Genomic DNA, 15,261 nt, shown 5'->3' on the forward strand with positions numbered 1-15,261 from the left:
CACTTCTATTCAGCATTATAATGCATGTTTTAACCTGTATAATAAGAAAAAGAAAAGAAATTAAGGGCCTGTGCATTAGAAATGAGGAAGTAAACCATCTTTATTTTAAGTGATCTGATTATTGTAAATCCCTTATGAATTTGCATAAGCAAACTTGGTTGAAGTAACCAGTGCATTTAATAAAATAACAGAATAGTCAGATTCCCGAATAAGTTGTATTTTTCTCTGTACGCCATGATATACTAGAAAGCAAAATAAAAATAATACTGTTTACTTCAGCTCCAAAAACTTAAAATACTTATGAAAAATTCACTAAAACCTGCTAATTTTCTACACCGAAAGCCAGAAGATATTGCTGAGAGAAATTAAAGAAATTATAAATGAGATATTTACCAGGCTCATATAATGGAAGGCTTAGTATTAAGATTTCATTTTTCCCCCAAATGATCTTAGATTTCTAATATATGATACACATTCCCAATCAAAATCCCGGCAGGTTTTATTATGGTAATTGACAAGCTACAAAAAATTCATATGGCATTCAAAGGACCTAGAAGAGTTAAAAATCTGTTTTGAAAAAAGAACACACTTGGAAGACGTAGACTACTGATATGATACCAAGGCAGTAACATTTTGGCTTAAAAATACACAAACTTTTTCTAGAAAGTTTAGAAATAAACCCACGAAGATATCATCAACTGATTTTCAGCAGAGACTTCAAGTCTAGTGAGTGGGGAAAGGAACTTCTTTGTATCTAACTGTGCTGCGATGCTGGATATCTTATGAACTGAAATGAATCCTAAGTCTTGCACCATACTACACAGAATAACTAATGAGGAATGGAATACAGACCTAACATGCAAAGATCAAATATAAAACAGGTTTCAAGTGGTAGAAACCACTTAGCGAGACAATTTAACAATTTCTTATAAAGCATACATTTATACTCTCTTTTTTAGATACTTAATAGAAATGACAAAATTCATACAAGAATATTCGTAATGTCCTGTATCCGTTTCCATGGGCCTCCATAACAAATGCCCACAACTGTGGTGGCTGAAAGCAACAAATTTATTCTCTCACATTTCTGGAGACCAGAAATCCTAAATCGAGGTGTTGGCAGGTTGGTTCCTTCTGGAGGCATGAGGAAGAATCTGTCCCCTGCCTGTCTTCTCACTTGTGGTAGCTGCTCTCAGTCACGACTCTGTGTTTCCTCGCTCGTAGGATGACTCCAAAGCCTGCCTCCTCCCTTGCATTGCTGCCTCCTCTGTTTCTCCCCCCCCTTTTTTTTTTAAAAATTAAAATGACATAAGTCACTTAATTTAGAGCTCACCCTAAATCAGCATGATCTCATGTGGAGATGCTTAATTACATCAGCAAAGATCTTCTTTCCAAATAAAGTCACATTCACAGGTACCTTGGGTTAGAACTTGACCTACCATTTTTCCAGTTCCCTGTTTAACCTAACCCCTATGTCACCCCAGACTAGAAAACAGGAGTCCCTCAACATGGTATATTTTTGGCATATATTTACAATGAAATCTTGCTCGCTAATAAAAATAAAGTACTGAATCACGCTATATGTATATGAATCTCAAAGTCATTTTGTTCGGTGAGAGAAGCCAGATGTGAAAAGTGTTTACTGAAAGTTTTATTAATATAAATTTCAAGAACAGGCAAAACGAAGTTATTGTAGAAATCAAAACATTGGTTTCCTATGGTAGGGTGGGGATTGTCTGGAAGCACACATGAATGAATTTAAGACACCAGAATGGTTCTGGGTTTTATGCCAGCTTTTTAATTCATCAGATATGAAACTTCTGTGTTAAGAGTATTTGCTAAGACTGCCAAATTAAATAAGAAGTCTCTCGCTCTCTAGCTTTCCCACTTACAGATCCTGAGCATCGACAGAACTCATTTGGACCTCCTGTGAAATCCTTAGTGGTCCAGAATTGATAAGTACTTGTAAGCAAAGATAAAGCAATATCTGATGGCTATAACCAATTTTCTATTTCTTGACTAGCTTAAGGAATATACATTTTATCCTTTTAATAATTTTTGTATAATTCTTGGCTTTGCTCCTATGAAAAAATATAAAAAAAACATACCATATGTACATTGCTGTTGTGTAGTTTTTAAAAAATAATTTTAGCTTCAGAGTTTTAATATCTTAAGGGCACATTTATTAAAAAAATTTTTTTTTTTGTATTCTGAGCACTACCCAGGTATAAGGTGCTTAAATAGCTATGTTTTTTATGCATTTCTTTCTTCTTCTTTTTTTTTTTTTTTTGAAGATTTTATTTGAGAGCGCGAGTGAGCAGGGCAAGGCACAGAGGGAGAGAATCTCAACCAGACTCCCTGCTGAATGTGGAGCCCGACATGGGGCTCTATCTCAAGACCCTCAGATCGCGACCTAAGCCGTAATCAAGAGGGATGCTCAACCAACTGAGCCACCCGCTCGCCCCTTTCTATGTGTTTCTTGACATGAAATGAACTTTTCTTTTTTCCTGCATATTCTGGAAGTCTTGAAAATAGTGGCCAACTAATAGTAAAAAGCAGATTTTTTAAATGTAGTTTAGCTTAAGAAATCAAGTTAAAAACTTTTTTTCTGAGTGTCTTAATTCCGTTAATAGATTCACATTGCTTTCTTAGATGTCGCTTTCCTCCCTCAACCCTTCATCATTTTCTCTAGTCTTGTCTTGGACAACGAAGCATTTGTTTTTTCCCGTTCTCCTTGCTTATTGCGCCTCTCCCACAGAGAACGGAAGAATTAGCTAATGAGGAAGTGTGAGCAGAAAGTGCAGTGTGAGGGGACAACAAACACGAATCTGGAAAGTACTAAAAGTTCAGCACAACAGGAGGTGGTTGGGAAAGGAGAGGAGTCTGAAGTAGTAGCAGGCAGTGCTCACAGCAGGGTCATCTCCGTAGTGTTTTGTCTAAGAACTACTGTGGCGCAATTAAAGTCCATTCGTACTCCTGGAAAAGCGTAGGAGTAGTTTGAGTATCAGATGGTTTTTAAGTTGTCATTATTAATTTCCACACTGTGATGCTCTGAGTGGCACGAACACGTGATTGGCAGCAAGTTAGCTTGAGGGCCTTGTCCTGCTGGCATGTGACCTTGAAGGAGTCCTTGTACCTTTGTGAAATCCTATTCTGTTATTCCTGATACATGTACAAAGTATATGAAGTAAAGGTTTAGAGTGGCCGGTCCTTTAAGACTGAAATGAGTGGCCTTTCAATCAGTCGGTTACTTGTAGTGTTAGCCAAATGAATGGTTAAAATAGTTTTAAAAACAACCTCAGGGAAGAATAACAAAGATACGGAGCATGTCCTGAAATTTCTTTTGAGGGGACCCTACACAAGTCTGCAGGCAAGAAGGTGGGGGGAACCCAACAAGTTTTGTTTTGTTTTTTAAGATTTTATTTATTTGACAGAGAGCACAAGTAGAGCGGCAGGCAGAGGGAGAGGGAGAATCAGGCTCCCCACTGAGCAGGGAGCCCGATGCTGGGCCCCATCTCAGGACCCTGGGATCCTGACCTGAGCCGAAAGCAGACGCTTAACCGACTGAGCCACCCAGGCGCCCCAGCAAGTTTTGAATAAGCCGGTTTCTGAATATCTCTTATCTATAAAAACCAGATATGGTATTAGACATAGTTGGTGTAAAAATGTCTATTTTTTTCCTAATAAAAGAATGGATAGCATTACAATTACATGTGAAAAACATAATGAGATGATGGAAGGTGCCATCTTCCTGGGGACTACTTCTACTTTTTAGCCTTTAAGACAGATGGAAGGACTCGAGTGATCCAAGGGGGGCAGTCATGACTTAGGTGACTCACACAGCGCTGAGCGGGTACCTGTTGGTTCATTATTCTCTACTAAAGGCCTTTCATTTCGTCTCTTCGACAACACTCATGCTGCCAACAAACGCAAGTGTGACTAAAGATTACCCTTGGCATTCTGGGTATTGCTTGTGGTTGGATTTTCACCAGTCACTGTTTTAAAGGTATTCTCATTGCGGCATGGACCATCTATCCTCATGGGGCGGGGAGATTACAGGAACCCTGCCTCCTGCTTTCAAACAACAGGGAAATCAAAGCATTTTCACGTTCTTTTCTATGCCTTTACGTTGATCTTCAGATTACAATTCATTATTGTCAGAGTTTGGTGATGCGAGTTTATATTGCTAAGATTCCGTAACAATAAATTGAAAGGATACCTCTGTGAAAGTGGAATTCTGATTTCTTCTAGCATTCTCATTATTAGCTATCTTATAGTTAAACTTTTATACCTCTTTCTTCTTCTCCTCCTCCTCCTGTAGTGACTTTCTGTTACCACTGAGGATTATCTGAGCACTGTAGTGCTCCATTTCTGCATCCAGCCTCGCCTGTGGCAGACAAATGAGAGGCTCCTTAGCAAGCAAGCAGAATGCAAATCCTGTGTTGACTGGTCATGTGACGTGACAAACATGCTTCAGGAATTTAAACAAAGAATTCTCTTCTAATTTTTTTTTTAAAGATGTTTTTTTATGTGACAGCCAGCGAGAGAGGGAACACGGCAGGGGAGAGGGAGAGGAAGAAGCAGGCTCCCAGCGGAGAAGCCCAATGTGGGACTCGATCCCAGAACACCGGGATCACGCCCTGAGCCGAAGGCAGACGCTTAACGACTGTACTACCCAGGCGCCCCTCTCTTCTAATTTTTAACACTTTTTTTCTTTGATCCTATGTGATGAAAGACTTTGATTTGACTAATGACAAAAAGAACCCTGTGATTATCATAGATCCTAAGATCTGGATCTTAGAATGTTATCATTCTTTACGGGTTTGGGTTTTTTGTTTTTTTTTGTTTCTTTTTTTTTAAATCACAGGGCCAGCCATGTGTCCTGGAGAATCAGAGTAGGCTATTCGATCGTGGCCTCAAGACCTTAATGAGCTCCAGGTATCTCTTGGGTTCTTTTCCAGCTCAGTGGTTTTGTTCTCTAAAATAAATTTCATATTTGTCAAAATATTTTTTTGAAATTTGGAAGGAAAAACAATATACAGAGGACGTCTAATTTTAAAAGATGTTGCTCCAAGATGTGTTTTTTAGGGTTCCTTGCCTGACTTTGCTTTGTCAGGCTTTTTCATGAACTCATAGGATTTTGTTCTGCATTACATCATACACTTACTCTGTCTTTTCAAGGTACCTGTCCCCAGTGCCAGGTAGACTCATTACTCACAGAAATCTAGGTTATATTTTTCTAGGAAAATTAATTACTTTATACTGGCTACATATGGTTAGCTTGTCAGCAGGAAAGCTTTAACATATTTTGGGGCAGTTTAATATAAGCATTTTAAGCGAGTTTTTTCTCTTTGTGCATAAAGTAGTACTTTAATATAGGTTCAAAGTAATAATATTTTGTAATACTCATTTTCCTGGGGTACTTTTCTTGTTTACTGCAAAGTAGCAAAGTATCGTGAATGAGGGGACAGGTGAAAAACCTGCCGTGGGTGCATCATGCACTTTTTGAAGGCCCATAACTGTGTGTACTCAGGTGATTACTCCTTTGTCTTACTATTCTAAAGGCTCTAGTAAATGTAATAGAGCATTATACAGAATTGGCCCAATATAGTATGAACACCATTTGCAACGATTAAGGATAAAAATGTAGCGAATTTAACCCATTTGGGAACATTTAAGACACATGAAATGTCTTTAGGAGAAGTGATCTCTGCTTAACTCTACTTCGTGTGCTGGACTTAGAGGTCCAAACAGAAGGATTCGTGCCCACTCAGAGTTGGTATTCTGATAGGGCCTCATTTTATCTAACATTTTATATTTATTCTATGGAACCGTTATTAGTTTTTGCTTTGTTTTTAAGCCTTATTTGAGCGTACAGTCTCTACTTTCTTGTAGGAGGAAAAAAAAGTTTCCTTTAGACAGGCAAACTTGAAGACATTCCTTGAGCTCTGGGAATTTTAAGATCTCTCTTAAAGCTCTTTGTAGGGGGAGTCATTAACTACATTAGTCGAACTCTTAGAATCTTGCCTGTATGCACTTAAATGCTTAATCTGTCAGGTGGCTAGGGAGAACACTAAATGTGATTTAGCTATATTATTTACTAAGCAACTTTTCAGGCACTGTATGGGTTCAGTCCATCCGACGATGTTCTCTCGGAGGTATCTCCGGAGAGCTAACCCCTTATTAATGCTCAGCTGTGGTTAGACGGGGATGCTGGGCTGTGCTGTGACAGCCAAGCGCTGTCTGTAATAGCCTTTTGAATCTAATAAAGTCAGGCTTTTGTCTGGCCTATTTAATTTTAAGTAACAGTCATTATATTATGAGCAGATAGGCTTGTGCCTCCTGAACAGAAATCGTATAAGTTTTGTGTGACGTTGTCCTTTTCTTTTTCCTTTAGGGTTTGTGACCAGCAGAACTATTCCCTATTTTAACCCTCTGGTGTTGTCACTATTTTTTTCTTTCCTGACCTTGCCTCACACTGCTTTTGGTATTTATAATAGTTGTTGAAATTCAACAGTTTTACTGTTATTGCCTCACCAAGGTGTTTTAAGTCTCAAATCCCTAGTATATTTAGCCAAGGAATTCATAGCTTAAATGCCCTTTGTCTCCAGCCTTCAGTTAAATGGCGCTTCTCCTCCCTTGGGATAGAACGCACGGGAGTAAGCTCAAGGCAAGAACTTGCTGACCCTCTAGCCTTTTTGTCCTTTTTAAAGTCTTCAACCCCTCCACATTCGCAACAAGGGAACCCAGAGTCCCGAACAAGGTTCACTTGGCATGGGATGGACCCGTGGCTCTGCGTGGCTTTTGTCTCTGGCTACGCCCACGTTCCTGAACACCGACCCTGCTAATTTAGTGTGCGTCAGAAGTCATTCTACTTGGCTGTGTTTCTCAAGAAAGTCAATTTAGTACAAATTGGGACCTATTTACTTTCCCTCCATCTAACACATACTGTTAGTCAGCAGGGCTTCTGAGGACAGCGGTTGCTATTTGAAGAAAACAAACCCTCTTTGGATCTTTCTGAATGTTTAAACATGACCCCACATTTTCTATATCGAACAAAAATTAATGGTAGAAATGCTTTGTAATTTGTTGCCTCTGTACTGTGTTGCCTTTTTAAAAATTTGGTTTCTGTTAAGAAATTATATGTACTTGATTACTTGACCATTGTCATTGATTGAATTAAAGCCTTCTTTTCATTGAGCATCTAAATTGTTAATTTTTTTCTTTGAGGAATGACTCTTGATTGCTCAGAAAAACAAGCAGGGCTCTTCTGTCTCCCTGCTATCAGTTTGAAGGGACATATTGCTTCCTCGGCACTGTCATACCAATAAATCATCCCAGATTACTTGCAGTCGTACAGTACTGAAGTATACCATGCATTTTAAAGGAAATCTGCTATTTTCTTTTCAATCAGATGAGCAATGTGAAGAGACTACGGCCACGGCTCAGTGCTATTCTCTTTAAGCTTCAGTTTGAAGAGCAGGTGAACAACATCAGACCTGACATCATGGCTGTCAGCACTGCCTGCGAGGAGATGAAGAAGAGCAAAAGCTTCAGCAAGTTGCTGGAACTTGTATTGCTAATGGGAAACTACATGAATGCTGGCTCCCGGAATGCTCAAACCTTCGGATTTAACCTTAGCTCTCTCTGTAAAGTGAGTTTGTTTTTTAAAAACACATACTTGCCTGAACACTTACTCTGAAATGTCAGCCCTGATTACATTATTTAAATATTTTTATTTTGATGTGCTCATTATCAAGAATTTGAACAAAACCATGAACCCAAACCCAGAGTGAACTGAGCTAATTTACTCAACCTCAGAGCTAAATCCAAATATTAATTTTCTCTGATCTGCAAATCCAATGGAAGGATTTTGTTTAATAACAGAATTATGTCGTAAACCTATGCTTTCCCAAACTAATGAAATGGAACATCGAAATATTATTTAAATCTCATCTTCAATTCAGGTAGCTGCAAATGATGGTATAGACGTATTGAGAATTGCTTAGGATTGCCACTACATTTTTTACCTTTAGTATTTAAATATTTCTTTGCTTTTTTTTTTTTTTTTTTTTTTTTTTTTGCAAGCTGAGAGGAAGGGAGAAAAGAATGAGACTGCTTCATATAAAGGGAAAATCATTTTAGGAATAAACATGCCTCGGATGTCATTGATGATTTTGAAATGTTTCTATCTAAATATAATTTTAAAGGATGTGAGAATTAAGTAAGTTTAGAGATTAGGTTTTTTTATCCTGGGTTCTTCCACAGGTTAAATGTCCTTATGGCAAATATATTCACTGTTTTATGTAACAGAGCTCTTTCCTCAGAAGCGGGCCGTAGTAATAGTGCTTTATTGATCTGCTTACAACAAATTCTTCTCCGTTACACATCACAAGAAAAGCTTTCTTTTGTTCTTGTCCTGCTAACATCTATACTACCTGAGTAAGGAATTTGATGACTGGTTTTCCCTGCTGTCCAGGAGTTCACTTCACGCAACTTTGCTTGCATAAGAGACCTACATTAGTATGCACCTGTTTCCAAACTGAAATCCGAAGAGGATTTCCGCTTTTACAAAATGGTGATTGCTTCTCTGCTTTATGCCATTTGGCTTATGAAAGGTTTCATGGGAACGCTCTACTTTTGGGTAGTGGGGGAGACCTGTGATGCTGTTGCCACTTAGGGAAGGTGAGAAGCAAGTCCAGTTTTAGCTTTGGGTTTGCTTGAATGGTTGATCTTGCAGTGCTTTCATGACTTTCCTTATACAATTTTCCTAACCTAAGCCTCCTGTTGGTATCAACAGCTTGTGAGCTTGCTTTACTCCATCTCCATCTTTTTATTTTCCTCTCATTTTCTGAGCCTGATATATTCAGTTAAGATTCCTAGCATGGGCGCTGCAATTCACAAATATGTGTTGAAGACTGCACATGTGTAGAGTGCTTATTTATTCCTGCGCCAAATGCTTGACCTGATCATCTCATCGAACGGATGTAATTATTTATGTGGCGTACACGGAACCCTAGTTTTTCACATGTAAACCATTATGATTAAAATTTTTAATAGAGCTATATCCACGAAGTTATGACAACAGAGCTGAGAGAGAGAGGGAGAGAGAGAGTGAGTGAGGCTAGCTCGGTTAAGGGAGGACAGCTAAGCATTCAGACAGGAATAGGAATTTGAGCTGGATCTGGAAGTATGAGTGGATGTTCCCGAGAGGGAAAGGCATTCTAGGTGATAGCCATCAGTTGGCATGAAGGGTCTGATATGTGAGTACACCAAGTGATCAGAAGCCTAGGCAGGAGAGGTGTGGAGAAAATGGAAATGAAACAGTAAATTGGTCTAGATTGAAAAGCACCTCCACTGTTATGCCTGATGGTGAAGATTTATGGAGACATGTTAGTTCTTTAATTCAAGTGATATTCTCAGAGATGTCCCATAGCAATGTAATTCTAACAGCAGTATGGAAGGAAGTTGAGCTGAACTGTCCAGTCCTGGTACCATGAGCCACGTGGGGCTGTTTACATGTAAATTAATTAAAATTTAAATAAAATTAGGAAATACCTCAGTCACTTTTGCCACGTTTCAAGTGAACAAGTGTCCATAGGTGTTGGCAGCATAAATATAGCGTATTTCCATCACCATAGACTATTCTCCTGGACAGCACTGGCCTAGAGGGTTATAGTTGGGAGAGACTCAGTGACTGGATGATGTGTAGCAAGTGACCGAAGAACTCAAGCTGAGGAGATAGATGGGGAAGATGATGGAAGCTGCCTTCATTATTAGCAAATGTTATGAAACAATGTGTGTCTATTATGAAACAGTGACTGTATGTTGAGACAATGGAAGTGCAAGCTTCGGTAGCGGCAAAAGGGTTTGGGGTAGGATGGGAGGGGGGCAAAGTGTCATATACACATTTAAGGAGCATCTAGGGAACTGTGAGAATGTGGTGAAAATGAAGTTGGAGGTGGAATGCCAAGGAGGCAAGCACAACTGCCAGATTTCAGGCTTTTCTTGAGCAGGGAACCAAAGGAAGACAAAGAAGATGAAGAGCAAGGTCAGGGAGAAGTTTGCATGTGCAAATCAACTGGAGTTTGTTTCTTGGTGTTAAGTGTCTATTCCTCTTGAGAGCTTGCATCTCAGAACTCCAGTGGACTCACAAAGAGTTGACCATATGCCCTCCCTCATGCTTTCCTTACAGAGAAGCTGTTGACAAGAGATGAGGTCTGATCGATGAGGTAGAGTAGCCTAATACAGTGCCTGGTGCATAGTAAATAATAAATAGCTGTAGAGTGAATGACAATACAATAGACAAAATGGACACAAAGTTGTGCCTCTTAGTTATGTAGTTGAAAGTACACAAGCTCTCATACTGATATGCAGTGGCTGATGCATAGTAATTTACAAGTGCAATGCATGTTGCTATTATTTTACTGTAGTTAATCTGTCTCCAGATAAGAGTCAACTGTATTTTCAGGTAATGATACTAGATATTTTGATCATCCCTATTAGAAGCCTTCTGTTGTGCAAGGAACAAAATAAATACTACAACTTTATATTTTTTATTAGCCTACATGTCAAGTTGAAAGCATATATTGAACAAGATGATATCTCATCATGTTTCTTATCAGAAGTAGCAGCTTGATCTTTGACAATTGTGATTGAATTTTCACACTGAGTATAAAGCATTTGGTTTGATGATAAGCCCCCATAAAAGGAATTCCATATTTATTTGACAGTAGAAAGACAGGGTAATATTTTAATCTGTTAAAACATGCTGTGTAATTATATGACATCTAATATTCTATATTCAAAATCTTTACTTTTAAATACGCTTTACAAATTTAGCTCTAGTATGAAGTGTATGAAAATTCATATTGTTAACTTTGTATCATTTAGAAATAATTACATGAATCATGAAATCTATATATAGTATAGTTTAATTTGGGGGGCTATAGTACATCTTTGTATACATTTATAATTGAGATAGCTAAGTACAGTAACTCTCTGAGTTCAGAAAGAAAGATTTGTGAGCACTTTCTTAACCTGAAGATTTGATGTGGCCTATGATAAATAAACATAAAAGTAAAATATGAGAAATAAGATAAACAAAAGTGAGAATCTATGAAGGTATAGGTGTTTAGGTTTGAGACTCAGTGAAGGGCAAACATGGTAATGAAATTTTACATGAGCTAAAGATGAGGTTTCTCTCATTAGCTAAAGCTGAACTTCACAAGAAAATTTTCATGTGTATTGTTATAAAAGAAAAATATGATGTTGAGCCGTGTTCTTTAAAACAGTAAATGAAAGAGTCATTTTCATTAAGGTCTTTCTTTTAGAATCTCTTTCCCTCCCCTCCCCCTTTCCTTTCCCTACAAGTGTGGACCAGAGCCTCTTAGTGTCTGACACTCCAAGAGAACCCTCATGGTAAGATACAAATGCACTTTTCAGTTACATAAAGTTATTCCTAGTTTAAGTAAAATGGTATAAGTACCTTGCTTTCTGATGACTCATCTATTTAGAAGGCTAAACCTTAGAATATATAAAAGAATGGATGGACTTCTTGTCATTCAGAAGTCCTCCAAAGAGGTAAGAGTTGGATAATATGCAATGAGATTATATTCTTTTTTCAGGACTTGCTATTGATTAAATGCATATCCATATCCTTAGAAATTCAGTCAGTAAATGGTAGGTGATCACCTAACCATAATGCCCACCTAGAAAAAATTCATATGTGCTTAGTGTTGAAGTTAATTTTCTTAGAGAACCTGTTGGTAGGGCAAAGATCTTTTTTTTTCTTCAGGTAGATCTGTATTCTAGCAAAAGAGTGAGTTGACACAATCATCAAAGTTTAACACCATAAAAGTATATGAGAGAGCTTTAACTTGTAAATTTAAAAAGCAGATGTTATCAATCCACACACCATGGCTATAACATCTGTTTAATATTTCCTAATGTCTAATGATAGGTAATTTCGGAGTAACAAATTATCCCGATTTATACAACTGGATGATGTAGCTATAAAATGTAGCTCTTTGTTCTGAGTAATCAAATAAACTATATCAGGATAGTAGATATGAATTTTGGAAGAGTTTACAAATTATAGTAACTTTTGTCAGTGTTTATGCTACTTTGAGGAAAACTGCAGAAACAAGTAATTATTGATTCCATCATAAATGTATCAGTATTAATCACTTTGTAGGAAATTTTTCTATTCTCTGTGGCAGTAGACCATGCAGTGAGTTCATCTCAAAGATGAAGTCATCAAAGGATACCTAGTAATGGGAGCGTGGAGGGGTTAGAAGTTAGGTATTAAAAGGGTAGGCAGTGGGAAGCAAGATTTGTTTTTGTCTCCTCTCTTGATTTTGATTTTTTGTCCATTTAAAAGATTTTTTTTTGTCCGTTCATTGAAGTGCATGAAATTTTTTATCTGATCTCCTATATATTCTTTTTACAAGCACAGGCTAACCAAAAGTAGAATAAAGCTGACCAAAGCTGTGATGGAGAAGATTTTTATATTCTTTCTTTCTTTCTTTTTTAAAGATTTATTTATTTATTTTAGAGAGAGCGAGAGCGTGCGCTTGAGCGAATGGGGGGAGAAGCAGAGGGAGAGAGAATCCTGAAGCAGAGTCCCTGCTGGGTGCAGAGCCCAACTGGGGTTCTATCCCAGGACGCTGAGGTCATGACTTGAGCTGAAATCAAGAGCTGGCTGCTTTATTGACTGAGCCACCCAGGCACCCCTGGAGAAGATTTTTAAAGGAATAAAACCGAAGAACAAAACTGTTTAATTTCCTTTTTGTTTAATGCCCCCACCAACTCCAGTGGGTGATTTCGTGAAATTATGAACAGCTTTTCTTGTAGTACCTTGGAGTGCCCTCTAAGAAATACGTGTCAGCTCCACATTAGATCAATTACTTCAGCATGTATGGATGCGGATCTTGATTAGTGGCTTTTTAAAGGTCCCCCAGGTAATGTTAATACACAAACTGAACTGAGAATCACTTTGTCTTCTGCCCTCCTTCTTTATCCCACAATGGAAAATTCCTGATTGGTGGTATGGAACCAGCCAGCAAACAAACATACAAAAGCAAAACCCAGGCAACACAAGAACAAAAACAAAAAAGAAACAACTCCATGTCTTCACGTAAGGATGAGTGTTGAAAATATTTCCAAAAACTGCTGCTTTTTTTTCCTGTGCCAAGCTGAGCACTACTCTGAAAGTGAAGTGAAGGAGCGAGTGGAGTGTGAATCTCAGGCACACAGAGGAACTGACATAAGTTGATGGCCACTGTCCTGAGTTATCTGGCAGGGCTCTATCTTGTACGGGTGCAGTTTCAGCCATTATAAAAAGCAGGAGACAAATACCTCTGCCTGTCACCTGTTACAGCCACATCGGGTAATACTGTGAAGCTTCTTTTGTGAAATTTCGCTTCTCGTATATTACCTTTTCCTTCACTCTGTGGAGTTATTTTGAAGAAAGACCTCTGCCAAACAAATCCATTGTTCCATCTGCATTGTGTTTTAGAAGGATTTTAGGGAGGTTTTTATTCTTTATCGGATTGGCAAAATCACACCAGTGAATTCTGGCACCCTTTGAAAGTAAAGCAATTTTTGGCCAAAGACTTGCAGATAACAAATGCCATTCTTATTTCACATCCAGCCAATTAAGTCACTGAAATACTGACTTCCAAAGCAATGTGAAACATTTAGGATTCTTAACCCCTTTGATTCATTCATTACCACAATTAACCTATAGCATTTTCGAAAAAATATTTGATTGGTTTTGCTAAGTAATGTTTTTGATAAATTTTATTCACATTACCTTTTTTTAATTGCTATTAAGCATTGTAACTTGGAATTATTCTTTCACTAGAATTAGAGTGGCTTTGCTTGTAAACAGCAAATACACTGTTTGTGTGCCATCATCTCACCATTCTCACAAAAAGCATAGCTAATCTATCAAACTTCCTTTACCCCCAACATGCAGACTCAGCATTGTCCTTAATATTGTACTTACTGACGGCTACTATCCATTAGAGGTTGCACCCAAGATGAGTCTTACCAGCCATCCCTGTTTTAGTCCAGTCTCCTGTTTTTATATGTTTTAAAAATGAAAAAGCAAGAATTGAATAAGATGCTCCATTCCTGGAGGAACTTATTGTTTATCTCTTCTTTGTCAAGGGTCTGCATTGCTCTTATGTTTTTGGGATAGAGGCAAAACATGCAGCATTATTATCTTTATAGTTAGTGGCATTTGTGAACATTTGTTTTTATGTGGCAGAGACGGGGGAGTATGATGATAAAATGGGTGCATGCCAAAGGCAAAGACATTACAAGAAAGGAAAATTATTGGCCAATAGCTCTCATAAGCATAGATGCAGAAATTCTCAGCAAAATTTTATAAGCCAAAACCAATGATGTATAAAAAAATTACATACCACAACCAAGTGAGATTTATTACAGGTATGGGAGGCTGGTTAAACATTTGAAAATTACTTAATGGAATCCATTACATCCACAGGCTAAATAAGAAAAATCATTTGATCATATTAATATATGTTGAAAAGGCATCTGATAAAATTCAACATCCATTCATGCAAAAACTGAACTAGAAATATAGAGGGGGTTTTCCTCAAGTTGTTAGGGAATATCTACAAACACTACAGCTAGCATCATTCTTAATGGTAAGAAACTGAATGTTTTCCCTCTTCAATTGTGGAAAAGGAAAATCTGTCCCTGCTCACCATTCTTATTCAACACTGTATTGGGAGTCCTAGCTAATGCAGTAAGATAAGAAAATGAAATAAATGGTATTTAGATTGAGAAGGAATAAATAAAAATGTCTTTGTTCATAGGTGAAGTGATTGCTTCATAGAAAATCCCCCTGAATTGACCAAAAAGAAAAAAAGAAAAAGAAAACAAAACAAAACACTTCCTGAAACTAATAAGTGATTATAGCAAAGTTTCAGGTTATGGATTGACATAAAAAATAGTTAATCACTTTCCAAATACCAGTAATGAACAATTGGAACTTGAAAGTAAAAACAGTATCATTTATGTTAGTACACAAAAGAGTAATACTAATATATGAACAAGATTCTTATGAGAAAAACTATAGAACTTTGATGAAAGAAATCAAAAAAGATCTAATAAAGAAGTAGATATTCCATGTTAATGGAAAAGAATATTCAGTATTGTTAAGATGTTTCTTCTTCCCAACTTGATCTATAGATTCAATGCAATCCTAATCAAAATCCCAGTGAATTA

General features: G+C 37.6%; 1 protein-coding gene across 4 annotated transcripts in view; it reads left to right on the forward strand.

Moving 5' to 3' along the window:
• DIAPH3 (diaphanous related formin 3) overlaps positions 1-15,261 on the forward strand; it is a 475,240-nt gene that overhangs the window by 252,030 nt on the left and 207,949 nt on the right. For all 4 annotated transcript variants that reach the window (XR_015725940.1, XM_087865106.1, XM_087865107.1 and 1 more), the window contains one exon: positions 7,415-7,654. Coding sequence is in view for 3 of the 4 variants with exons in the window: in XM_087865106.1 (XP_087721232.1) it covers positions 7,415-7,654 (240 nt within the window). In the remaining variant the exon portion in view is untranslated. The remainder of the gene's footprint in view (positions 1-7,414; positions 7,655-15,261) is intronic.

The sequence above is a fragment of the Ursus americanus genome, chromosome 10 (genome assembly GCF_024610735.1).
Source record: "Ursus americanus isolate L20-20 chromosome 10, mUrsAme1.1.p, whole genome shotgun sequence".
Lineage (NCBI taxonomy): Eukaryota > Metazoa > Chordata > Mammalia > Carnivora > Ursidae > Ursus > Ursus americanus.